This window comes from Miniopterus natalensis, chromosome 1 (assembly GCF_054644295.1).
Source record: "Miniopterus natalensis isolate mMinNat1 chromosome 1, mMinNat1.hap1, whole genome shotgun sequence".
NCBI classification, from domain to species: Eukaryota; Metazoa; Chordata; class Mammalia; order Chiroptera; family Miniopteridae; genus Miniopterus; species Miniopterus natalensis.
The window spans coordinates 10,870,423-10,895,878 of NC_142081.1; the positions used below are offsets into that span (position 1 = coordinate 10,870,423).

General features: G+C 48.5%; 1 protein-coding gene across 7 annotated transcripts in view; it reads left to right on the forward strand.

Annotated features, from left to right (window-relative positions):
* The window catches only part of FOXN3 (forkhead box N3), a 322,978-nt gene that overhangs the window by 219,591 nt on the left and 77,931 nt on the right, over window positions 1–25,456 (forward strand). For all 7 annotated transcript variants that reach the window (XM_016210097.2, XM_016210095.2, XM_016210100.2 and 4 more), the window contains one exon: window positions 1,896–1,960. In XM_016210097.2, coding sequence (XP_016065583.1) covers window positions 1,896–1,960 — 65 coding nt within the window. The remainder of the gene's footprint in view (window positions 1–1,895; window positions 1,961–25,456) is intronic.

Consider the following 25,456-nt stretch of genomic DNA (forward strand, 5'->3'; position numbering starts at 1 on the left):
AGTGATCAGAGACTTAGGTACGTTAAAAGGGTGTTGTAGAGACCTTTAAGTAGATTTCTATCACATAGAGAATTTTCCTTATCTGAACCACTGGATTTACCCGTCCTCAGTCCCCCATTTACTCCATCGCTGGCGTCTACTCAGCTTTCAGCCAAATCAAGGTCAGGATAAAGAGGAGATTTGGATGGAAGTAAGCTGGATATTCAGGCTCCTGCAGTAATACTCAATTATTGAATTCTCTTGAAGCACCAACTCCTCTGTAATGAAGTCCTCAGTTTTTAAATATCTTTAGAAATCAGGCGATTGAGTATTGGCAACAGCCAGCTCGCTGTTTCCTGCTTTCTTACAGTAAAATCCCAGGAGATGGCTGGGGTTGTTAAAAGATAATCTTAAGCCTTTTAATGCATATTATTCTTCATGCAACTTTGAGCCTTAAAGCCTCAGAACGGGATAGGACAGGAGTGAGGTGGAAGCTTGCTGCCAATCATCCCACCGCCCCGCGACCGCAGCCAAATTTGCCGTTGTCCTGGGCAACTCCTGGCCACTCAGAGGCCACAACTGCCAGAGCTGAGAATCAGGGCTGCAGAAAGCCATAGCGGAGATACGTTATATCCGCTTAGTCTGTACACAGTGGATCCAAAACAGAAAGGTTCGTTTACAACCTGGGTCACAGCGTGTGTTCTAGCTCATTGGACATCAGTCTGATGTGGACTAGTACTCTGACGCGGTAGCTCTTTCCTTCCTCTTCTGCCCAATCATGTAACTTGTCCCTGTCCCTGTCCCTGCTGTGCTCTTTGCACCGTTAGTAAGGATGTTTCAGTGGCGTTTCTCCTTTTGTTAACAGTATTGCGTTCCCGGAGACCCTGGTTGACAGGGAAAGCAGTCACTGTACAGCCTTCAGAGTTCTTACTCTCCGTGTGTGTGTCCATCTGCCGAATTTACACATGTGTTACTCGGACCAATTTTTTGGTGTTTTTTTTATTGTCGAAGGTGATCGATGATGCGTTAACCAGTATCATTTGCTGTGGGCTATTTTGACGAGAGTAACTTACACTGCCTCTTGGGCTGGATGCAGTAACATTTTTGACTGAGTGCTTTCTAACATTAACCCAAACCAGTGCTTGATTGAGAATAACCTAGTTTCCCCTCAAAGGATGTTTCACTAAGATGGGCTTGGTTTTAAAGTTTTTCCACCGGGCGTTTTAACACAGTGAAAATGCTTGTCTGTAAATGCAGTAAAGTGTCCTTGTGATATATCGATCTTCCTTACTTCTCCTGTTACCAGGCTGTGGGTGGTGACATTTGCAAAATGTTTTATAGGGGATGGAGTGTGCAACATTTTAAGCCAGGAAATTGAAAACAGGATACAAAACAAGAAGGTAGGGGAGGGAGAGAGTCCAGCAAGGTCATAATTGTTTATTACAGATTTGGTGGTGGAAAAGCCGAGAAAAACAAGTTTGCATTTATAATAGGCAGGTGGCATCAGGGGATGTTGGAAAATCCACCTGGTCTCAGACTTGGATAGACGTTCTTTGCCACATACAACCGTAAAATTATGAACAAGTTAGCAAAAGTTATAAGCAATGACGTCAAACCGTGTAAATTTGCCATTTTGTTGATCCGCAAATGATTTCAGTTTCTAGGAGGGATCAGGGTCCAGACATAACCAGAATGCCCATGTGGCCTGTTTCTGCACTGTGAAATATGAAGCCCATTCATCAAAAAACAAAACGAATGGTTTTTAAAGATGCATTTTCAGAGGGTATAAATAATGCATGATTGGGAAAGTGTTCTGAGGCCATTTTGAGTGACACGTTCGGAGAAAGGCTTGTTCTGAGTGCTGGCGAGTGAGTGTAAATGAGCCGGTCCTTACCCTGGTGTCTCTTCTCTTCCAGCACATCAGGTCCACCCATCTGGCCGGGCAGTACCTTCTTCAAGAGAAATGGAGCCCTTCTACAAGGTAGGTCTCTAAGCACCTCGCTCCCTCGCCCCTCCTCCGCCCCCTCTCAAGACTCCTGTGCGCTTGCTGTCAGTCAGAAGAGCTCTGTCCTGCCCAGGAGTGGGCACCGGAGAAGTGTGGCTGTGGCGGGTTGGGTCTGTTACTTCTTCCTATTTACATCTTCTGGTTGCCATCAGTTGTTCATCTGAAACCAGGACTGCTCCTTTGGTCTGTCGTGACTGGTCATGTTCTAGAAGTGTTTGGCTTGCTTTGGCGAAATTGGAATCATGTGGCAATTAGGATGTGACCATAGCACAAACAGCTGGTCAAAAAAAGCCCTGTTATGTATTTTCAGTGCTTGGGCCAATGAGGGATGTTTTGGGTGTTTTGGCACTTCGGTCACCACGGAGGCCCACGTGTTCCTGGCTGACCCCTAACACCCACGTGTGCCTGGAAGGGTGACTGTGCTCAGTTCTGAGGCTCAGAGTTCAGACAATACTCCCTTTTCCCTAAAAGCACCATTTGCAAGGGGACATCCTTCCTGCTGTCGAGTCCATGGTCAGCTGCTTTGCCCAAGTTCCTATGTAGTATGTTCAGGGAGTTCATACTGTCTTTCATCTCTACTTTTGCAGTTAACTTTCTTTGGAAATAGTTAAAGTTGAAGAATAAATGGGTAAAAAATAGCAAAAAGATGCATGCTAAATACTTTTAGAAATTACTTTCGGGCGATTGCTGTTTCGGATATCTGCAACAGCAGATTGGCTGGCTCCTTAAGGGTTGTCCAGTTTCCTGTCCCCGCCAGCCTCTGTTGGTTGGCCAGGTGTCAGAGTGGCACAACTGGTCAAAATCAGGTGGATTTTGTTGGATCAAGAGCTTTAGAACTGTACTGGGCTAATGGTGAGGAATTCCAGTGCATTTTGGTTGGTTTAGAGCTGTTGTTTGGTTGGGCGAAGCCTCTTTTCCTTGAAAGGCCACACCGAGGGCTGACCGTGTGTGTGTGTGGAAAGACTAGAATATAAATGTGGGTAAGAAAAGTGGCATTTATCTTCAGGTTCCTGGAGTAGTTCAACAATTGTGAGAGGTGTCATATTCCTGTTGTTGTTTTAAAGGCCATGCAATTGCATGTTGTCATTCCAAAAGCCTTTGAAATTGGGAATTTAAGAATGTCTTTGCATTTTTGCCTGGTACAGGGTGAAACTTAGGCAGGCAAGTTTGATGAATCCTAATTTTAATGACCACCATAGACATCCTAAATATTTAAGGGAACTCTGTTTTCAAAAATTAGCGCATAATTAAAAAAAAAAAATCTATTCGGTTCTCCCTTCAGATAGTGCACATGGAGACCGACCGCGATGAGCCTGGGCTTTCTTCAGGTGGATTTCAGAGTTCTGTGCACCCTCGCTTGTCTCTGGATCTGTAGTGATGAATATCATTTGCATTTGGATCATTTTTCAGAAAAAGGTTTTTATTAGAGCATTTTTGTATAGAATTTTTATTCATTAAGCTCCACAGTAGGTAAGGTTTCCTCTAAGCATCTTAGTTTTGGGTTGTTTCAGGCAAAAGCATGAGGGGAGACATTGATAAGTCTTCTGAAGTTGAGCGGTTTTGCTGTGAGAGTCTACCCCATGGGTGGGAGCCCCTCTTTTCTCTTCCCAAGGGGGGTACCATTTCTCCTAATTACTCTAGGCATCGAGAATTAAATTACTACAGTAGTCAGATGCTCGCTGAAGCCACATCCGATTCAGCCCAACCCACTTATTTCTTTGCACATGTGAAAATCAGAAGGCTCTTGGAGAGGCTTTGGGAGTGTGGGCCGGGATTTGTCAACTATTTTTTTCTGTGGTATTTTTTCATTGGCTGGGTCTGTATATAGAGTTCTCGAGACACTTTTATTGTGACAAGATTCTTCGAAACATGTGCCTGACCTTCCTAATTAATATTTTTGTGTTCCTTTGGTGGGGGGTACTGGCTCATCAAGAACTCGCCGAAGCTCACAAGCAAAAGCTTTACAGAAAGATACAGGTGTCTGAGGAAAGGGGCTGCCCTGTCATGCCAGTGGCAGGGCCAGGCTAGAATCAGGTAGGTTGAAAATGTACCCGACTAAACCCTCGCTTCTCATCTTTATACTTCGCATTTTTAAAAGACGCACACAGACTTTCTCTTTCCCTGTAACAAGCCGGGGGACGTTTTTCTAGACATCAGACTACAGGCAAGAACTCTGGTAATAGGTTCCAGCCACAGGGAGTGGGATTGGAGGTGAGCAGGACTCCCTAAAGAATCCAGTCCCTGGAAGTGGGGTAGAAGTTGAAGCTCGGTCACGGTCACGCAGGGTGGCACAGGCCCAGGGACCAGCCAGCAGAAGCCCAGCCTGAGGGTGGGCCCCATGGGGAACAGAACTGGCTGAACCGGCTGCACAGGGGGACCCTGCTGGGCGGAGTGGCCCTGGGGCTGGGGCCACAAGAATGTGGAGCCACAGAGTAAGCTGACCTGTCATTGTTTAGAGGAAGGTGGGAGCGGAGGGGCTGTCACTTCTTGGGATAATTGACACTTGAGCAAAGCCTTGAACATAGGTAGATGGGGGCTGTGGAAATGGAAAAAGGCGTTTCAAGAAGGGGAAAGAGCAAGAGTACTCGGGCTTGGGCAGGAGAGGACCACGGCAGCAGTGACGAGGCCGTGCGTGGGGCACCTCGGGGCGATGACGTCACACGCACCAGAGATGTTTAAAGAGAGTAATGGGATAAAGACAAGAGGAAATAATGGAAGTTAAAACCTGCGATGAGTGGAACAAAATGACATAATGTTACAGTGTTGCCTGGCAGTTGTTTGGTGTATCCGCTCTTGAGGCTGAGCAGAAACATAGTACAGTTATTTTTTTTCCAGCATAAAACCAATTGCAAGAATTAACTGGAAGCACTCGAGGTCCTACTCGAGGGCGGCCTGTGTATGTTGGATCCTGCAGAATCACTGGCAGGAGGGCCAGCTGAATCACCTCGCAGTTTTGAGGATAATGGGGTAAGATTTGGTTTGGATTACACCAGGCATGGGTAGTTAACATAATTGGTCATTTCATCAATTCCCAGCACTTATTTTAAATGCCATTTAGGCTGCTAGAGACAGTTTCAGAATGTGAGCGGTTCTCGTGGACTAGAGAGCACTTCAGTTCTTGTACAGTAGAGCCCTAGCGGAGTGCCAGGGGGGGCAGCCCATTGCTTCAGGGGGCCCAGGACGAGGCACCCAGAGGACGGTGGCTCACTCTGAGCCCTGCAGGAGCGGACAGCTGACAGGTGTCTCCAACTGTCCCCTCTGTGTGTCTCCGTGTGTCTCTGTTTCGGTTTCTGTGTGTTTGAAATACATTTTTAGTTTTATTAATTAATAATGTCTCTTATTTTCCTAATTAAAAAAATAAAGTGTTTTATGTTTTTTCCCTTTTCCAAATTCCCTGGTCCCCCCTCACCACCATCCCACTCACACACATCTCATTCACCCATCCAACTTAAAATTAGGTGACTTTAAACATCCCCCTCGGGTGAATTGCTTTAATGATCAGCGATTCCTCAGTGAAGACATTGCTCACCCCAGGTCTGACCCTTCATCTGGTCCCCGGAGGTTTCGTCCCAGGGCCGCAGATGGCAGCGCTGTTCCTGTTTGATTCGTGCCTTCTGCTGGAAGTGGCTGCGCTCTACCCCGGTCTGATCATCCACTTCCACCCCGTCGGCCTTCAGAGGCCCTGTGGGCCTCGGCTCCCCACGGCGTTTTGTTCCAAGACAAGCTGCCGCCCTTACAGCTCTGCCAGCTGACTGCTTGGACCCACCTGTCCTTTATTTCCAGCTCTTCCTCTGAGCAGGTGTTCCCTGCTCACCCACAAGCATTTCATTACTTCCCATCTCTGTGCGTCAGGCACTGGATGAGGCTGGGGTCCCCAGGGAGGTCCCGGGCTTGCCCCCTGCACCACTTACAGCCCCTGCTGGGGTCAGACCACATGTCCCAGCCCTTTACGGGAAGGGCTGATGTGGCCACTGCACAGTCACTAGCCCCCTGCCGGCCTTCCCGGCCCTCCCTCTGCTTCCTTTTCTCTATCACTCCAGGACTGGCCCCCTAATTATTATTAAATCCATTTCTAGAGGATCCAGTCTTGGAATTAACACATAACACACGTAACAGGTTTTTATTACCGTTCACTTCTGACAACCCACTGGCTAAGCTAATGAAATGGAAAGAAGACCTTCAAGGCATGTCCAGTGCCCAGAACAGGCCTGGCTGCTGCAGTCCCCAGAGGGGGGAAGGACACCCCTTCTTTCTCTGTCAGAGGGACGTTGCTCCTAAGAGTGCGCAGAGCGCCTGCCACTGGGGAACTGTGCGCAAGGGTGATGATGACCGTGAGGTGACTTGCTTTGGGGGATGCCCATTTCCCGGGTTCTAGGTTGGCTTCGAGTCCTTCCTGTCCTGGGAGGTCTGCTGTTGTACCACCACTCTGCACAGCCCTCACCCTCTGCCGTAGCTCTGCCAGGCGTCTTTATTGCCGAAGCGGATGCGGTGCCTCGCTTTGGCTGTATTCCTTGCCGCGAAAGTCTCCAGAGCAAGCACTCAGTATATCAGAAACGTGTTAGTAGAAAGAGTACACTGGGTTACGAATCGGGGAGGGACCTGCGTTCTGGTTCCAGCACTGCCCCTTGGCAAACGTTGTGACCTTGGGTGAGCCACATGGCGTCCGAAGGCTTCACTGTCTGACCTGGTCATTGAGGAGTGGACCTCAGGGATGGCAGGGTGGTAGAGGTTTCCTGCGGAGTACCAGCTCTGTTGCGTTCTAGCAACTTCCCTAAAAGTAGGTGAGGATGGATTTTGAGGCTTAGCCCTAGCTCAGTGGGAAAAGAGTGCTCCCTTCTGCCAGCTGTGTCTGCAGATGCATCGGAGGAGAGGGAGGGGGTGGTGGTTGGCTGCTAAAGGCCCCAGTCCTTGAACAGGGCGATTCTCAGAGGTCTCCTGCGTGATAGGGAGGCAATGTGTTATCAGTGTGGGCCACCTGGAGAGGAACCCCTCTTGGCTTCTTGAGCAACTGGCTTCACCTCTCTGTGGGGGTAATAAATATAACGCTTGTCTGTCTCAAGGGGTTTTTGTGAGGATTTGGTGCAGTCGTATTAGTAAAGCATTTAGAGCACAGATTTTAAATGTCATCCTAGGTGTGAGTCCCTCTGTCTCTGGGCACCAGCCATTTGACCTGGGGCCTCAGTCTCCATCGTCTGTAAAATGGGGCTGTGAGATATGTCTGCCAGTTTTTGTGGAGATAAAGGGGAATGTGAACGCGAAGACGTCCGTCCAGCCCAGCGGCTGGCACCTTGCAAATGATTGATGAAAGCAAAGGTTTTAGCTTTTGACACTGTTTCATGCCTAAGGTTTCTGGACCTTAATTCTGGCTGGAATAGTTAAGGTGAAAGTTCCAAAACCTCTGAAAGGAGGGGTCTCACAAGCTCCTCTTTATACACGACGACATGATTTCCGTTCTCAGAGCCAGCCCCACCTGCGTGTCTTTTCCAATTGACCCAGGATGGCGCTGCTGGACCCCAGGCTCTGCCAATGCCTCGGGTCTCGCGTCCCGGGCACTTTTCTCCATAAGGACCCCCGGATCCCAGCTTCTGTCGAGTTTACCCCACCTCCCCCACTCATTTCGGTCACATTTGGTCGCAGCCCTGGGCTCTTTGGCTACTTTGATCTAATCTGCTCCACAAGCTGACTCTTTTGTCCATTTTGAAAATGAGGGCATCTACCTAATGCATAAGTCTCCTATTCCTGCCCTTAGGCACACCATTTAAAAAAAAAAAACACAAAACACACACACAAAACTAATAATAGAAAGGGGAAAAGAGCCCTCTCTGCATTTTCCCCCGTCCTAATTGCCTTCCGTGCTCTTTGGCCTAGAAGCCCTTTGGATTTTAGGAGGAGCCCTTTCTCTTGGCATTATTGGTCCTATTGTTCTGCACTGAGTCATTGGTAAATATATTTATGTAACTACAACAACGAAGTCAGCTGGCCGGTTTTGTTGGCTGTCAGGTGAATTTAAAGGACTGTTCAGCTCATCACTCAAGTTCTGTGTGGTCACTGAGAACATGTTTTTAAGTTTGTTTTAAAAAATATAAGGAAATGCAGTTTTAAAAGAAGCCTTTGGTCAGTTCTGACCTTCACCGTCTCTTGGGAATCCAGGTTTGCCCAGTCTGCAGGTACCCAGCTGCCCCAGGATCTGCAGCCTGGAGCGGGATCTGACAAAGCACCAGCCGATAGCCGGTGTTTTCCTGCCTGACCTTAATTTCAGCTCGTCTCTACCACTTTCTATAGTAACCGGTTTCGTGAAAATCTAGCGTTTCACCTGAAACAGCGGCAGTCCTGTGGACAGAGGCGGGAAGTCAGAAGGAGTTGCCAGCTTGATTGGGGACATGGAAAGGGAGCACCCCTAAAAGGAGTCACACACCTGTGCCTTTCCACAATGCCAGGTTTATTAGGGGAGACTCCCCAATAAGCCATAAAGTCACACACAGGTTACACGCAGAGAGGGGGGGGAGCTTATGTGATAGAAAAGAGCAGAGAGAGCAGAGCGTCTGGGGTGAAGTCCTGGTCACTGGCAGTGTCTTCAAGTGGAAAGATGGGCGTCGGTCTCAGGCCAGGCGGCGGCAGTGAGAGCACGTGTCAGGTGGAGTGGAAGTCCGACAGGGCTCTGAGTTTGACCCGTGGTACAGCCCAGCTCGAGCATTGGGTGACTGGAGCCGAGCTCTTACAGCCCACCCGGGGTGGGGGTCCCACTCTGATCGGTGTCCAGGTGGAGTCCTATCGCAGTGTCCAGACTTGTGGTTTTGGGCCTTCTGGGCCCCTCCCAAGGATGTTCCCATTACACCCCATGACCTCAGTCTTGACATAGCACTCGACACATCTGTCCTGGCTGACAGTCACTCCCTGTTGGATTGTCCAGGGTGTCCAGAAAGTCCACTCTGCTCTTGCTCCGTACAGCCAGGCACCTGCCGGGCAGGTGTGCATGATCGGACCCTGCTGTTTCAGCGTGATGTTCGGTAGGAGGCGGACACTGAGGCTGGAGTTCAGGAGAGGGAAGCCAGGGTTGGAGAGTGAGCTCTGGAAGTTGTGAATCCGGAAATGACCATTGAAATTATGTGCACGGATGAGACTCTCGGGGGATATAGAATGAAAAGGGGAAGGGCCCACGTTGAAGACCCAGTTTTATGAAAGAGGAGCCATACCTGCAACAACAGCAAAGAAACAGCTGTCAGAAACTGAAGGTCACTGAATGGAGGGCACAGTTTCAGGAGGAGGGAAGGGCAGGACCACCTGCTGTGCAGCGAGGCCAGGGAGGATAGGACTGAAGAAAGGCCACCAGCGGACTCTGATGATGAAAATGGCACCAGGGCCTTCAGTGTGCAGCCACCAACCTGCTATGTCTGTGGACCCGCCTGCTCTGGACATTTCTCATGAGTGGACTCATACAGTCTGACCTAGTGTGCCTGGCTGTATACATTCGTTACCTTGTTTTCTGAGCCTTGTGCAGTAGGTAGCGCTACTCCCATTTTGTAGATGGGAAGAGTAAGGCCTGAGGCAATTTTCCTGCTCAAGGTCAAAAAACTTGGACTGAATGAATACTTACCTTGTCTTCTTTCATCCAGGTAATTAAGGTGCTTCGCCTCCCTTTTTGTCTCCAGCTAACTTTTGTAAACAGCTAACTTGAAGGTATTTTAAAGACTAGATAGAGAATAGGGAAATCCTGAAATTAGTAGTCATTTGAAGATTAATGTTAGGAGAGGAACCCACCCCTTTATGGAGTGAATTTTTTATTTGAGTCTGTCTGAATTTCATACTTTTAGATAGATATAGATATTTTATACCAATTATAATTCATCAACAGGAATGTTTCCTTATAGTATAATTTTTGAGCATTTAAAATATTTTATTGTCTATTAAATTGTACGAGTTAGATTATAAAATGTAAAGATTATGCAACCTTGGATCATGTTGTACTGTAGGGCCTGCTTTTACCAAAGCGCTCGATCTTAAAATACAGCTGGAAAATCATTCCCCTTGAAGTCCTGTTTAACCGTGCTTAGGTGGAAGTCTAGAAGTATTTTTATACAATCGCCAAGAGGTTTATGATGAATTTTTTAGAATATGCTCTGAGCATGCTGTTCACATTACAGTTTCAGAAGTGATTACAGTTTCAGGAGTGAACTTAAACGGATCCACTTGTAAATGCAAGAGGTCAAGTTTGTGTTCTTGTTTGGTTCCCTTGACGACTGAAAGGCGTGGCAGAGAACTCCTGGGTAGTAGGCGCCACGGTGCGTGATAGGTTAGGAGTGTGTGCGTGCATGCCTGTGTGTGTGTGTGTGTGTGTGTGTGTGTGTGCATGCCCCTCTGTGTGTGTGTGTGTGTGTGTGTGTGTGTGTGTGGCCCCTGCCCTCAGGCGTTTATGTCTGCTTGTTGTGAGTCTGCAAGAATAAATTTCTCCCTTCCATCTCCCTGCTTCTCTTTCTCTGGTGTCTCCATCCCACCCAGCTGTCCTGTTGGCCTTTGCAAATGATGGCAGGAAGAAAAAGACCTTCGGTTTTCAAATCAGACGTACCTGGATCCGTTCCCTACCTTGCTACCTAGTTGCTGTAGACTTTGAAAAAGTTACATAAAATTTTTTTGAGCTGCTGTAAAATATAAAAATACTAGTCTTGCAAGAATCGTATAATTATTGTGGGGATTAGGTGATGACAGTGTGTTTAAGCGTCCATAGCACTTAGTAGGTGTTCCAAGTGCAGGTGTCACTGCGTGACTAGGAGAGAAGAGTATGGACCTTGGCGCAGGCCAGTCTCCGGTGCAGAGGCCAACACCTGCCTCCCACCAGCCGCGTGACCTCGAGCAGATCATCCGATGGGTTTGAGCCCTCCCTTGCCAGCCAGCCAGCCAGCCAGCCAGTCGTACTTTGTGGGATTCTGTGGGACTGACGACAGCGTAGGTACAGGGGCTGGCACAGCTCCTGGTGATTGCTGAGCGTTCCGTAAACAGAATTCATTGTGTTTATGATAGCATTTCTGCACTTTCCTAAGGTTTTTAATACCTTCCATCCCCACACAGCAATAACGTAAAAAAATCCTTCCCCAGTTGAGCTGAATTTATACCTTCAGGAGTATTTAAGAGTGTTTTCAGTTCTCTGAAGCTCCAGCTGCATTAAGGCAAATGCCCACGAGATACCCAGAGGAGGAGGAGAGGCTGAGGCCTCACCAGCTGTTCTCGCTGACACTTCTGACTGACTAGGATCTTGCAGAAGAGAAGCTTCCTTGGGGATGGTTGGAATGGCTTTTGATCTGTTTTCCTGTTTCTTCCTCTTAGTGTCTCTGAGCCAGAATACGAACTATTTGCAAAGATTCCAGCCAGAGACTGGAGGGAGGGAGAGTGAGTGAGAAGGACAGACCCACTTGCAGTGATGACTTGAGAGAATCGTTTGACGGGTCATGCTGAACTTGCCCCCCACCTCACGGTCACTGTTGCACGCTGGGTCGGCCCCTCTTTGGGCTGTGACTTTATTTTTTTTATTTTTTTAAAAATAATGGGGCATTTTCAGGATGAGCTCATGCTGTTGCTTCGACACAAATTGCAGTGAGGGGTTAGAGCCCCCAGGTCTGTGCCTGATGACATCTGTCAGCAGAGCTTCTGTGACCCACTGTCATTTCCAACACTTCGAGCGAGACTGAGGACATCATCGGTGACATGTAGAAAGGCCAGTTCTGTGTTTGTCCTTCGTGCGTTGCAGTTCTCAGACTCTGAGAGACTTTATTCTTAAGTTTTATCGTCATTGGGAGTTGAAACAAGTATGAAGTTTTCACTTTTAAACTTCTGCGGCTGCAGTTGGCCCACATTGGGGTGCTTCCAGGGATGAGGTGGGTGCCAATAGCCATATCAGGGCATCTTTCTCCTCCTGAGGGGCATACTGTTTGCCTACCCCTCACCCTCAGCTTCCAGCATACATTCCCGATGGGAGGGGCCAGCTTCTTACAGGAGCTCCCTGGTCTTGGTGATTGGTTGAGGGACAGGCCCGTGACCCATCCAGGCAGCATTCCTCCCTGGTGCTTCTGGGGTCTGGAAGCTCTGAAGGATGTGCTGGCATCCAAGGGCCTACAGTATATAATCAGCCAGTGTAGAAGAAGTGCCACCAAGGCAAAGAAGCAGAGACAAGGGGCCACCACTGCCCTTCCCATGGTTGGACTAGAAGAGCTCATAAATCCCCCTTTTACTTAACTCAGCTTGATTTGTGGGTTTGTTTTTGTTTTGGGGGTTTTTTTGTGTGTGTATCCAAGAATCCTGACTAATAAGGACTCTCTGAATGAACAGCATCAGTTAAACTAAATACATATCACTGGTGATTTATGCGTGTCAGCGAATTCCAACCTCTCTATTGTCTAAGAGGCCCACTTAGTGGTTTGGCTGTCACTTGAAAGAATGTAAGATGAGCTTGGAGAGCTTTTCAGAGATGGTGACTTGACTCGAGCAAACAAAGTAGGGTCACGGTAATGACAGGACCAATTCTGTCTGTCCCCCAGCGTTGCCTCCGGTGGAAATAGGCTTGGAGAGGCTCCCATGGAATTTACAAGGTGGCTGTAACTCTTGTGCTACAAACATCAGCTTTGAATCTAGCATTTCCCCAGTGTTCCCAGAAAAACATTCTGAGCGTTACTATAATTAGATCGGCCTGGATCACGTGATCACCTGGAACCATCACTGTGACCAGAGGGATAGGAGGGGCGGCCAGGTTCCCCGTGGGTGGAAACGTCACTTGGAAGCACGGGGAGGGATTAAGAGGTGCAAATCAGGGTCAGTTCCCGAAGAAGGGAAAAGCAGATGTCCTTACAACAGCACAGCCATTTAAAAAAACAGCCGTGGGTACAACAGTGTTAGGTGACATGTGCACATGTAGCCAGTAAGCGGAAGGTCTAAGGCCAGAAGGCAGATCTTCCCATTTGAGACTCTTCCAGCTTTCTTTTCACGATCCTTGGGTGTACAGGGCTGCCGAGGTTTCGGGGCATATGGTGGTGTCGGTGAACTTAATTTCCCAGAGGCCTGGAAGCCGAGTTAATGATGACATTCACTTTCGCTAGCAGGGCGGGGATTGCTGAAACGATTGCCTTAACTAGACTTGCCTCATTGGTGATAAAGAAGAGAGGGAACGTGGGATACAGCCTCCCTTTCCTGAGTATTAGCCTTGAGCAGCCAACCTTGGGGTCCTTGTGAACGTCCCTTAGCAGCCAGAGTTGATCCCCAGAGTCCCAACTCTAAAGTACAAGATACTGGGATAGCTGGTGAGTGTATTAACCAGCTGGGGCTGCCATAACAAAATACCACAGACTGGGCAGCTTAAACAACAGACACTTATTTCTCACCGTTCTGGAGGCTGGAAGTCCAAGTTCAAGGAGTCGGCGCGTTTGGTTTCTCCTGGGCCTCTCCTCTTGGCTGGCAGATGGCCACCTTCTCGCCGCATCCACACGGGGTGTTTTCTGTGCGGATGCACTTCTCTGGTCTCTCCTTCCTTTAGGACTCCGGTCCTGCATGAGAGCATACCCTCATGACCTCATTCTTCCTTAATTACCTCTTTAAATGCTCTGTATCCAAATTCAGTCCAAGTGGGGCTTAGGGTTTCAATGTGTGAATTTTGAAAGGGACACAGTTCGGCCCGTAACAGTGAATTGCATGCGTATGTTTCACACACAGCCCTTGCTTTGCTGCTGGGTGCTAGGTATCCCTGAGGCCCTGGGATGGGGGTAAGAAGACCCCAGCCTCAAGGAGCTGGCAGTCTAGCTGGGAGACAGAATCGCGAGAAAACCTGGATGGTTCGCACCATCACAGAAGGGCTTAGATCGGGGTGGGAGAGGGAAGTCAGGAGGCAGGGAAGCCTTCACCGAAGGGTCCTGCTTGTACAGTTTTAGGCTGCTGGCCCCGCAGCTCCTACACCTGCCCCCCTGCACTGTCCAGCGTGGTCACCTGTGCTGTGTGTTCCTGAATCACGGGGCTGCTCCAGGCCCTCATAGGGAAGAGGTGCCGTTACGTTTGCAGCAATGGCAGAAACACTCATTCTGCCAAGCTCAGAAAACAAGGAATCCCACGCCGGAGGCCCAGGCCACGAATAGGCGCAGGTGCGGCACTGTTGGTTATGCCATGCGTGTGTGTTTGAAAGCCGAGGAGCAATGTGATGAGCCAGGATGGAGGTCGTCGAATCGGCACCAAGGGCCGACAGTCGCGAACATGGGGGACCGCTGCAGGTGGGGTGCATTCTGTCACACGGTCACAGTGCGGGACGGTCAGGGTGACTTGAACCGTAGTGGTCATAGCCGGGGCTGAAGCTGGAAGGAGATGTGAGCAGCCGGGCTGACCAGGTGTGAGGACAGTGGCAGACCAGGGGGTCGTTTTGGGTGGAGGTGGAGGTGGAGGCGGCGGGGTGACAGGGCAAGCGGGGGAGGTATTAGGGCCCCAGGTACCATTAGTCTAGGATGCCTTTGCCTTTCTCTATTACCCGGTCTGTGTGGGGAGAGGAAAAGTCACATCCTAAATCAGTGTAATTTAAAGAGTAATGAAATCCAGGTCAGAACCAAGGAGGCAGCCTCTTCAATCTCACTTGCTAGCTCCCAACTTAATTTTCAAAATTAAGACACCTCACACAAGACTCAAAATTGTTCACAGTCCAAAATGCAGTGAGGGGAAGATAAGATGCTAAATGAGAAAATGGGTTCTGTTTCAAAAACTGTCATTCGGGGGGGGGGGCTCAGGGGATGGGGTACTTCTTTTCTGTATAAGGCCCTTTAACTATAAATGGAGTTTGAGAGACATGTGAGCCCATGAACTTGGAGGAAAATGGGATTGCCCAAAATAGCTTTTGTGGTACAGAACTGAGTTTGGCATTAGAGGGACCTGGCTTAGACTCCTGACTCTGACCGTCTCACTCACTCACACACACAAACATACTAACATATATGCACCTACATACACGTACAGCTGTATGTCCATTTACACATTTATGCCTCTCGGCTCGGTCCAAGACTAGACCTCGTGCTTCTGTTTCTTCACCTGTAGGATCAGGATGCCACCTGCCTCCCAAGAAGTAAATGAACTCACATGCGGCCAGTGCTTCGTGGCTCTCGCGGGGCGATCGCCTTGGCTCTGCGTTGCCCCGGCAGAGTTCACAGGGAAAGCGTGCGAAGAGAATTCAAGGTGGTGCTCACCTTTGGGGTGTCTGGTGGCGACTGGAGGAGGGGGCAGGGGGCTCCTGAGGTGCTGCTTGCTTACCAGGGGGCTGGTTACATGGGTAAATGTGGAAATTCACTGAGCTGTGTGTATGTGGGCTTTCCTGGGTTTATGTTACTTAGTCAAAAGTTTTCAGAAATGATCGGCAACAAAAATTTCATTACACCTACTTGATTTCATATTTCCATTATGCATGTGTACTGAACCTCAGAATTCTTACATGATTAAAAAAGAGATTGTCATAGATTTTATTAAATCAATGCTGGGGGAAACAAAATAGCAAGCGTTTCTCTCACAATTCAAGCGTGTTTTATTAAGGCCCGCCGAGCCTGCTTGTTATTGATATTGTTAATACAGTGTTTAGATTCCATTTTGCACATGCTGGCAAAGATGACGGAACGTCAGCCTCTCCTGAGAGCAGGTTGTTTTGTGTGTTTTTTGTTTTTTTTTTAAACATTCATAACCAGTTAGGTTCACAGATGTAGGTTAAGATGAATTTATGTGACTATAAGTGAAATTAGGGGGGAAAATGAAACTCTTGAACAAAAACTTTGAAAAGGTCTTTGCCAAAACACAGGAAAACTTGTAGAAACTTTAAAAATGTTGCCTAAACAGAAGTGGTTTTTTTATTCCGTCATCATATCTCAATGGATAGATATGTTGGTGAAGTAATTGATTTAGAAATCATTATTTAAGCCTTGAAATTCATAACAGACATTTTGCTAGGGAAGAAAACACTGTGTTTGAAAACTTTTGTGATTAAAAAAAAAAAAAAAAGCAGGTGAGGGGATGATAGGGAAAGGGGGCCAAAGGGACAAACTTCTAGTTGTAAAATAAGTAAGTCCTGTGGATATAAAGTACAGCATGGTCACTGTAGTTAACAATACTGTGTTGCGTATTTGAAAGTTGCTAAGAGAGCGGATCTAAAAGTTCTTGTCACACACACACACACAAATTGTAACTATATAAGGTGATGGATGTTAACTGAACTTACTGTGGTGACCATCTCCAAATATATACAAATGTCAAATCGTTGTGGTAAACACCTGAACCTAATATAATGTTATATGTCAGTTACATCTCGTAAAAACAAAAATAAAAAGTAAAATAAAAACAGACCGGTTCCACTAAGATTTAAAACTCCCCATGGGATATGGAATAACCAAGATCGTTTTTTAACTAAAAGCACAAATCCCTGGGGCTGTACCCGGAGGGTTGGGTTTAGAAAGAGTCCCCTTCCTCTGCAGCATTTGTCGAAATACTAAGGTGTTCGGAAAAGCCTGTCCGATCACCGAAGCCTCTGTTGTCTTCAATGAAACTGTAAGTCTCTGTTTATCAGTCCTTTGTAAGTGCTAAGTGGCTAATGGCTAATGCTGCCTCTTAAGTTTTCAAATCTTCTAAGAATGTGTTGTAATAAAAAAGGAAAACTTTGCATGGTTGTCTGTTCATACGCAGACGTGGGTTTTGTCTGGATTCTGGAGCCACCAGCTGTGATTCTCCCATATTCCAAGGGCAGCCGGAGCCTGAGTTACGTCTGTATTTGTTTTTCCAAAGGAGTTAGGACAGTGTTACGATACGTTTTCCTTCTTAGTTAAGGTTGGGTGCCCACGTGTTCTGGTTTCGACTAACTTAGCTGTTGAATACATAAAAGAGCCTGCACAGTCAATATTTCTGAAGGACCTTCGTCACTCCTGCGGTCATTTATTCCAGGCTCGGAGGTGTCAGTGGTGTGGTCTCTATTTATGCTCTGCATCAGGTGTTTCGTTTTTCATCTTAGGGGTAGTACAAGATTGTAAGTGCAAACCCTTGACTTTGGGGCTCACATCGTGGTACAAATGAAGTTGTGAGAGGTTTTCCCTGCTTGTGTCTCTTACCTGCCTTAGTATATTTTCCCTCGTCTAATTTGTCTTCATCTTCTCATATCTAATAAAGTACTTGCTTAGTGTGCTTCCTTAGGACAGGGTAATTTAAGTGGTATCTCCTCTGTGTTTGGGACCAATATTTTGGTGATAGCCGCAGAGGGCCACAGGTCACGTTGGCCTCACTGGCCTCTGGTTTGTATGTGTGGAGTTAGTTTATGCAGGGACCAGCCAGGGTCAGAATTTCAGAGCTGGGAGGCTTCTTAGACACCTAGCTGGCCACACCCTCAAGGAACAGACAAGTCCACTGGGCCCAGGGGGTCAGGGCTTGCTCTGGGTCACACGGCAAATTGGTGGCAACACCAGCCCCTCCACACGCCAGTCCAACTATCCTTTCCTGACATCCTTTCATATTGGATTAAATGCCCCTTTTCTTGGTATGCCCAGAGAGAGATGTGGAAAGAAGAAAAGACACCCCAAACTATAGATCATCATCAAAAGCAGTAATGTAAAACTGACATTTCTCTCTTATCATACGGGTACCAGTCCTGGCCTTGAATCCCAGCTTTTCTGTTCACTACCAGTGTTGTATCTTTTCAAGCCTCAGTTTCTTTGCCTGTGAAATGGGAAGGAAGCCCCACTCTGCTAGGTCTCGGGGAGGTTTACATGGTATCCTCTCAGTGCTCGGTATACAGTAGGCACTCAGTAATTAGAAATTACCACACAATTATTTGGTGGGTGTAGTTCTTAGATTCCTTCTGAGAAATTGAATGCCCCTGGGTTTCAACCCAGCACACTGCTTATATGTGTGTAGTGTGTATTGGCCCAGCACCTGACCCCAGCACACAGACATGAGCCAATGACCAGAAGGGAATACGCTGAAATGTGCATTGTAGTTATTTTGAGCCATGAAAATATGAGTAGTTTTTGGTTTTTTTTAATTGGTTTTAGAGAGAGGAAGGCGGGGAGGAACATCGATGTGAAAAAGAAACATCGATTGGTTGTTTCCCAAACACACCCCAAGTGGGGATGGAACCTGCAACCTTGGTATGTGCCCTGACTGGGAATCCATCCTGCCACCTTCTGGTGTACAGGAAGGTGCTCCAACCACCGGAGCCACACCAGCCAGGGCATTGTGGGTAGGTTTTAGTTCATTTTATACTGGCTGCAATAATATGGTATTGGTTATACAACTAAAATATATGAAAGAATAAAATAGATTGAATTTTGCAGCTGCTAGTTTATGTTCATGAGATTATTGTTAACAGTTTAGATCTTCAAAGATCAGGCAATGTTTGGGAAAAAGTGAAGCGGCAGTGGGTTTAAGACCCTCTTGGCTACTTAAACATTAGAGAGTAGCGAAGCTGTTCCTCCCCTGTGCCCAGCATATGTGCCTGAGAGTTACTACTTTTTAATAAATATGATCCACATCCTGAAATTGTTTTGTGAAGGAAATAACTAAGAGCAGTGACTGGAGCTGTCGGCCTTCAGGCCCTATAACCCATACACATGCAAACCTGGACGTACCCAGGCCCTGCCCTCCAGGAGACCGTTGGCTGGTCCCCGCCTTCCTGGTGCCAGTGGGCTGAGTTTGGGCTAAGAAGGAGACGGTGTATTTTAACAGCACATGGCGATCACCACAAGCACAGGGCCCTTCCCTGCAGCCCAGAGCTCTGCTCCCAGCTGCCACAGGGGTGGGCCACCCGGGTTCCTGCGGCTTCGAGCATTGTCCTGGTTCCGTGCCAGGAGAACAGACCCTCCTGCAGATACAGGAAAGCTTTTCAGTGTCAGATAACAATCTTTTTTACCACATTGGGGGGAACAGGTAGCTTTCGGGTAGTTAGTTCAGTTAAAAGCGTGGAGGTGGATTATATGGAGACATAGTGTGCCAGCTATTGGGAGTACCCACGGTGTTAAAAAATGAGTATGTTTTTGTTTATTTATTTTTCTACTTCTTTTTATTCCAGTTTATCTCTATTGTTGAAAGTATTACTGGTGTCCCCCTTTTCCCCCCATTGAACCCTTCTACCCTGCACCCGCAACCCCCCCCCCCCGGCCTTCTCCACACTATTATGAATGTTTTTAAACAACTGGAATAATGTTCAGGTATTTTAAATAATCCATTCATACTGTCTGATACAGGAGGCCACAGACTTCCAGTATCTACTGTTACTTATATATATTTCCATAGACCAACCTGCTATGTTTCCCTAGAACCAGAATTTCGGAAGTTTTGTGTGTGCATCTGCGGGGTGAGGTTGAGACAGTAGGTTCAGAATTGGATAGCCAGATTCCTGACTTTGGATGGGTACAGCTTTTTTATTTTTCTTAAATATTTTCATAATCACGAAACATTTAACATGCATTCCAGATATGCTCCCAGATGTTCTGTGACAGTTGGAGCCAGTAGGAAGGTTCCTTGCTGGGGAAGTTGACCCCAAAGCCAAAAAGTTTTCTCAGAGCCCTAGTCTGTACTTTGGTGCGCGTTACCATCTGCTTTAGGGCTATTGTGCTATGAGGGGCTGCAGGTCAACAGCTGCATTTAATTACTTCATCTAACATCCCACCTTGCTCTAAAAAGAATTTGCAGTAGTTTTGCAACTATCAGTGTAACTAGAATTTGTTTTTAAAAGTGCATGCAGAAATCAAGACAGGTGGGGGGAAAGGGTAGGAAACCCAAGATAGAGTTAGGGGATAACGTTAATATTTTAAATTAATATCATAAGTTTTGGTTTAAGCTTTGTATTGTTTTAAAGGGTAGAGTGGTCAGTCATGAATTTGTCTCTGAGCTTCCTAGTAGCCAAGGCAATGAGAGAAACATGATCACTTGTATGGTTTAAAGATTAAACCTGACTCGTACCGAAGAGGTTTCTGGTACTCATTTGTCCTTTAGATCCCTAGAGCTAGAGAGAGACACAAACTCTTAGTTATATAGCAAGATGCATCCTTAAGATTATGCCTAGTTTCAGAGGCAGTTTCCTGTAACATGTCTTTAACCAGGGAGGGCTGTGGCAGCAAGACATTTAGAAGCGATAGCCCAGGGCCGGTGCCTTCTTTGCGTCTTGGCTAGGGCTATGGAGTCCTTGGTTTTAAAAGCCCCCAGGTGATTCTGATGTGCAGGCAAGACTTGATAATCACTATTTTAGGTAGTGAGAAATAATGTGACTAAATCAGGTGAGTGACCAGAGCTAGAAACACCGAATTGGTGACTTCTTGGTTGACAGGCCGTGACTCAGCATGTGACAGGTGCAGCCCATTGAGGACGTAATAAGGGGGTGGGGGCATGAGTGAGCCCGAAAGGACACCCGAAGGGAACTGGGTGCATTTCCATCGCAGACCTCTTAATGTCTTCTTAGCCCCTTTCTGAAGTATGGTTTCGGAGAGCACGTGATACAGGTTGCAGAGGTGTACTGCTAAATGAGTAGAAATGTTCGAAGGCAAAGCACATTAAATAATATATCTTTAAATTAGATCCCTTTAAATTAGAACATACGCGGTTTAGCAATGTTTACCGTAAACGGGGCTGTAGTGGTGCTGGCCGTGTCCCAGGGGCCACCACTTGCTCACCTGCCTGTGGTGTGGAGCCCTCGAGCCTGGCACCCACCTGTGCACCATCACTGCAGCCGGAGCATAGCCCCTGGGGGGGGGGGCGTCACCGGCTCTGGCACTGGCCCAGCTAATGGGGGAAGTGCAGCACCGGGTTTGCTTTGGCTTTGCCCGTTTCTGGAGGATCTGTAATCGGCGCCTGGCTCCGTGGTTGCTCAGGTTTCCTTTCCGTCTCCCCGAGCTTCTCTCCCGTCTCCCCGAGCTTCTCTCCCGTCTCCCCGAGCTTCTCTCCCGTCTCCCCGAGCTTCTCTCTCGTACCCCTTCCTTTACCTAAACCTCCCACAGAGCTGAAGGGAGGCAGAGCCCGCCACCAGGGCCTCAGAGCTTCTCTGGCTGAACTAAGGGGTGTGCGCTCAGCGCCCCCACCCCCGATGGCTCGTGGGAACACCCCTGGGCCAAGACCTCACGCCTCCCTAAGCCGTGGCCGCGGCGCTTTGGTAATGTGGCCCTGAGCCCCATTCCGCAAGGCCCTGGCCTGTGCGTGTGCGTGTGCGTGTGTGTGTGTGTGTGTGTGTGTGTGTGTGTCCTTGTGTCTGTGTATGTATGTTCCAGTTTTCAATCAAGAGATGGGTGGCTGGATGGTTACTTCCTGTTTCCTTCTTTATGATTCCTCATTTACTTTTACAAATTAGAAAAACAATTACAAAGTCTCTGTTACGCTGTTAGGCTGTGATGCCCAAGGTTTGGCAAAAAGCCCCCCACACCGTTGTCTTCTCACCCGCGTCTTCTGGGGAAGCGCCCCTCGGGGGGCGCCCGCGGGCACCCTGGCTGCGCACCGTGCCTGATGCCGAGGTTGAAGTCGGCGGACGACCTGTGGCCAGGCGGCAGCTCAGCCAGGAATCAGCCAAAGCGTTCCAGGCGCTTTATGGTGACAATTCACCCTGGCGGGGAAGCCGGAGGGGATTTGGAAAGATTTTCTCATCGAGCCTCCTTCCCCAGGATCGGATTATGCACAAATTGGTACTTACAGGTGGTAATTAGTTCTGTTCTTAAAAGATTTTTCCAGAGGATGATTTTACTACTTTCTTCAGTGGTATGTTTCAGCCTGACTTTCTGGAAGGAACTTTTCCCACTCTTTAGTTTGAACCTCTCGTCTTATGGCTTCAGTATCATTTCCTTTACTTCCACGCCGTGTGACGAATAAAACAAACAGCAAGGCACCTTGAAAATGTCACCCTCGCCGTCAGCCACACCCACCCGTGGGGCACATGGAAAGACGGTGGGACTCAGCCTGTAGCCGTGGAATAGGCATGTGTCCGTGTGTCCGTGTCAGTCAGCAGAGGGACTGGCTGTGTTGATGGATGGAGGCCGCCTCCTGCCCGCCCCGGGGACCCCCACCGCATACCTGCAGGGTGGATGTTTCGTTTTCCAAGTCAACAGTGGAGTTTTCCTCGGATCAAAGAGAGCTGGTTTCTAGAGAGATCACACCTGTGGCCTTAGAGTCTTTAAGTCCACCTTCTTTTCTACTGAGCTAGCCTGCCACTCACACAGAAAATCACATTTTCGGAATGAGCAGGTCTTCAGTGAATAACGTGAGGGGTCTGCGCCGCTCTTTATAGGTTTTGATTCTTCGAAAAGAAGACTTGCCGAGGTCCCACCTGCTCAGGCGCCTGCTGGCAGGATATCAAACTGCAGCCTTATCACCAGCTTCCCCTGAATAATGAACGAGCCAGTGCCACGGGAGTCAGAACTAGAGATCAATAAAGCTGAGTTCCACCAGCACGAAGCAGCGGGATGACCGAGAGCGTGGAGGGCGGTGGATGCCAAACGCAATAACGTGCGTCCTCGCACTCTCCTGCATGAGGGACAGAAGAAGAGACTCTGTAACTTGGGACGAGTCGGGAGGGATGGGACGCTGAGGATCTGCCTCACTCGGTCAGAACAAGGAGGGATGGGCAGGCGGTCGATGTTCAGCTCTTCCAGGCCGGTAGAGCAGCAGCTTGGTGCACGGATCTCCTCGGGCGGAGCCTCAGACACCTTCATAAACTCTGTGTCTGCAGCTGTGCGGCAGAAATAGATCCACACGTGGCCTGTTTATCCTGACTTCGTGGAAGGTGGCAAAACCACGAGGTCCGAGAAGGCGCCCGTGATCCCTGCCCCTGCCTCCCTCAGCGCTAAGCTGTCCATCAACCATCTACTCAGACCTAACTCTCCTCCCCCAGCCCCCTGGCTTTGATCCCTAGAGACAAAATATTACTGATGGGTTGATTGTAGTTTGAGGGAGGGAGATTGAAGCACGTTGTGTGCAGTTTTTTTTAATGTCAGACTACTCATCTCTTTGCTAACGACAGCAGACCTCCTTAGGAGGCAGGACAGTGTGGGGTGGGTGACAGGAAGGACCGGGCTGTGCCAACACATTGATTCTACTTAGCTGGTGGGCAGGCACCCAGAGTTAGTCCCTTTATTAAGGGCATTATCAGGAGTGCCCCTGAGTTGAGTGTTCAGACCTACCTCCACCCTGCCCTCTAGACTCCTTGAGAATCTCCATCACCCAGGGGGAGGGGTCTTGTCTCTTACGTGCAAGGGGACATTGAAGGAAAAGCATGAGAACCACTTGAGAATGGTTCTAGAAGGGTGGTGGGAGGGGTCGCTATGCAGAGATTACTGATGGAGCCTCGCCAGGGCCTTTTTCTTGAGGACATTGATGAATGTCATGTTTCCTTGCCGGCCGCAGTGTGCTGACGTCTAAGCCTGACGTCTAGGCCTTGTTAATGGTGTAGTTGGAATCCTGTTTAGAATGTTCACAGGGTCCTTAGAAAAGAGCACCGGACCAGCAGCAAGGGCTTCTGGTTCAGTCTTCGCCCCTCCCCGCTCTGTCATAGCCAGACTGACATGTGCAGGTTGTGTTTAACTCTGTGTCTCTGGTCGTCATTGGGATGGGCGTGTTGGGTAGAATCATTTCTTAAGGTCCCATTGAGCCTCTGGCATTCTGTGTTTGTAAGAACAGTCTTTTGCCATATTGCTCTTAATTTTTCTTGCAGTTCCCAAGCCTAGTACTGTATCTAATGTGGAGTGAACCAATCCATGCATGGTGAATGAGTGATGAGACGGAGGGAGGACAGGAAAGGAAAGGGAACGAAAGGGAAAGAACGGAATGCAGACCACAGTAACTCGTCTTATAGGCAGCCTGTGTCTGAGTTAAATAGGGAGAGCTTGGATTCCTTGTGTTTGACTCGAGTCTACAGAGCTGGAGATCTGGGCAGCACTTGAAACCCTGCATTTGTAGAAGTGAGACCAGAAAGTGGTAGCATGGGCTCATGGCTGGTGGAGCTACAAGTGTTGGCATGACCTGTGAATTTCTCCAAGAAGACATTTCACAGTGTGCTGTGTTCCTCCATCAGAAGGAGTCACCGGCGCCCAGTTCCACACTCCCTGTGGGCCAGGAAAATTCACGGAGCAGCCCCTGGCCTCTGGGAACTTAGCCTCTAAGACGCTTGGCGCTTCTGCAGATGTGCTGTGTTCAGGAAATCCAAGTTGGAGGAATAAAAAAAGCTCTGAATCGATACTGGAGTTTCATTAAAGCACTTAGCTCTCTGTGGATCCTCGCTAAGTGCCTCTAATGCATTGTGGGGGGAGGGGAGGGGATCAACCGAAGGCCAGGGTTTGGGCAGCAGCCAGGAGGGTGTGGTCAGAGAAGGTGGCCTGGAGGGCTCTGGGTCTAAGGAGATGAGAGGGACAAGCAGCTCTTCTGGGGCCGCCTGGGAAGGCCTCTTGGAGGTACGGTTTGTAAACGACCCCACCCCACCAAGGGGAGAGCCCAGACTGATGAATGGGGAGGGCTGGGGACAGAGCTGAAACACTGGCAAACAGAGATATGTTTTGTTTGTCAGAGTGATTTTAAAAATTTGAATTCATTGCCAATGCTTAAAAATCAGGACATTTGACATAAATGTCTAGATTTCTGGCTTCTCTGGATGACTGGGGGATGGGCCTTCCTTGCCACGCACGGGTCAGCAGCTGTTTGGACCTGGGTGGCCTCACTCCGCGCTGTGCAGGTGCGCGGTTCTGACCACCATGCCCCCCCGCTTCTCTCAGGCTCTTGACTCTGAGCCTCTGATTGGAGAGCAAGCTTCCTGCTTCTGTTGGGAGGTATTCCAGGTTTTGGCAGTGAAAGCAGCCCTGCAGAAGGTACATAGGATGATGGGGATGGGGGTGGGAGTGGGGGGGTTGGCAGCTAAAACACATAGAGCGGCTCACTTGGTGCAGTCCCTGTTCTGAGTGTTCTGCTTGTTTGAATTCATTCATCCCCACGGAAACCTGTGAAGACAAGTGCTCTAGGACCCTCTATTACAGACCAGGAAACAGGAGCACAGGTTTCATAATTAGAAGGAGCAGCCCGAGGGCATGCAGCCTGGAAGTGGCATAGCTAGGATTTTTGTCCAAGCTGCTGGCTCCAAGGTCTGTGCACTTGACCAGTGATGACCAAGAACCTTCACTGAGTGCTGGTGTGGCCGAGGGCTGGTTCTTAGCTCTGCATGTGTGTGACATTGGCATTGATTCTGCAGTTATCTGAGCACGTGCTCCGGACAGATGAGGAAGTGGAGACTTGGAGAGGACAGGGATGTCCTCGGGGACGCAGCTGGAGTCCTGAAGGAGGGCGGCAGAACCAGGAAATCCTGGGGGATTTCAAGAAGGAAATCGGGGCTCAAAAAGCACAATAATGACACGTGATGGGCAGAGAGAGACTGGAAGGAAGGGCGGAGGCAGAATAGTTATTAAAAGGACCCAGGCAAACATGCCTGTCACATTCCCTTCTTTTGAAACAGCATCGGATTATGGTTCTCCTCTG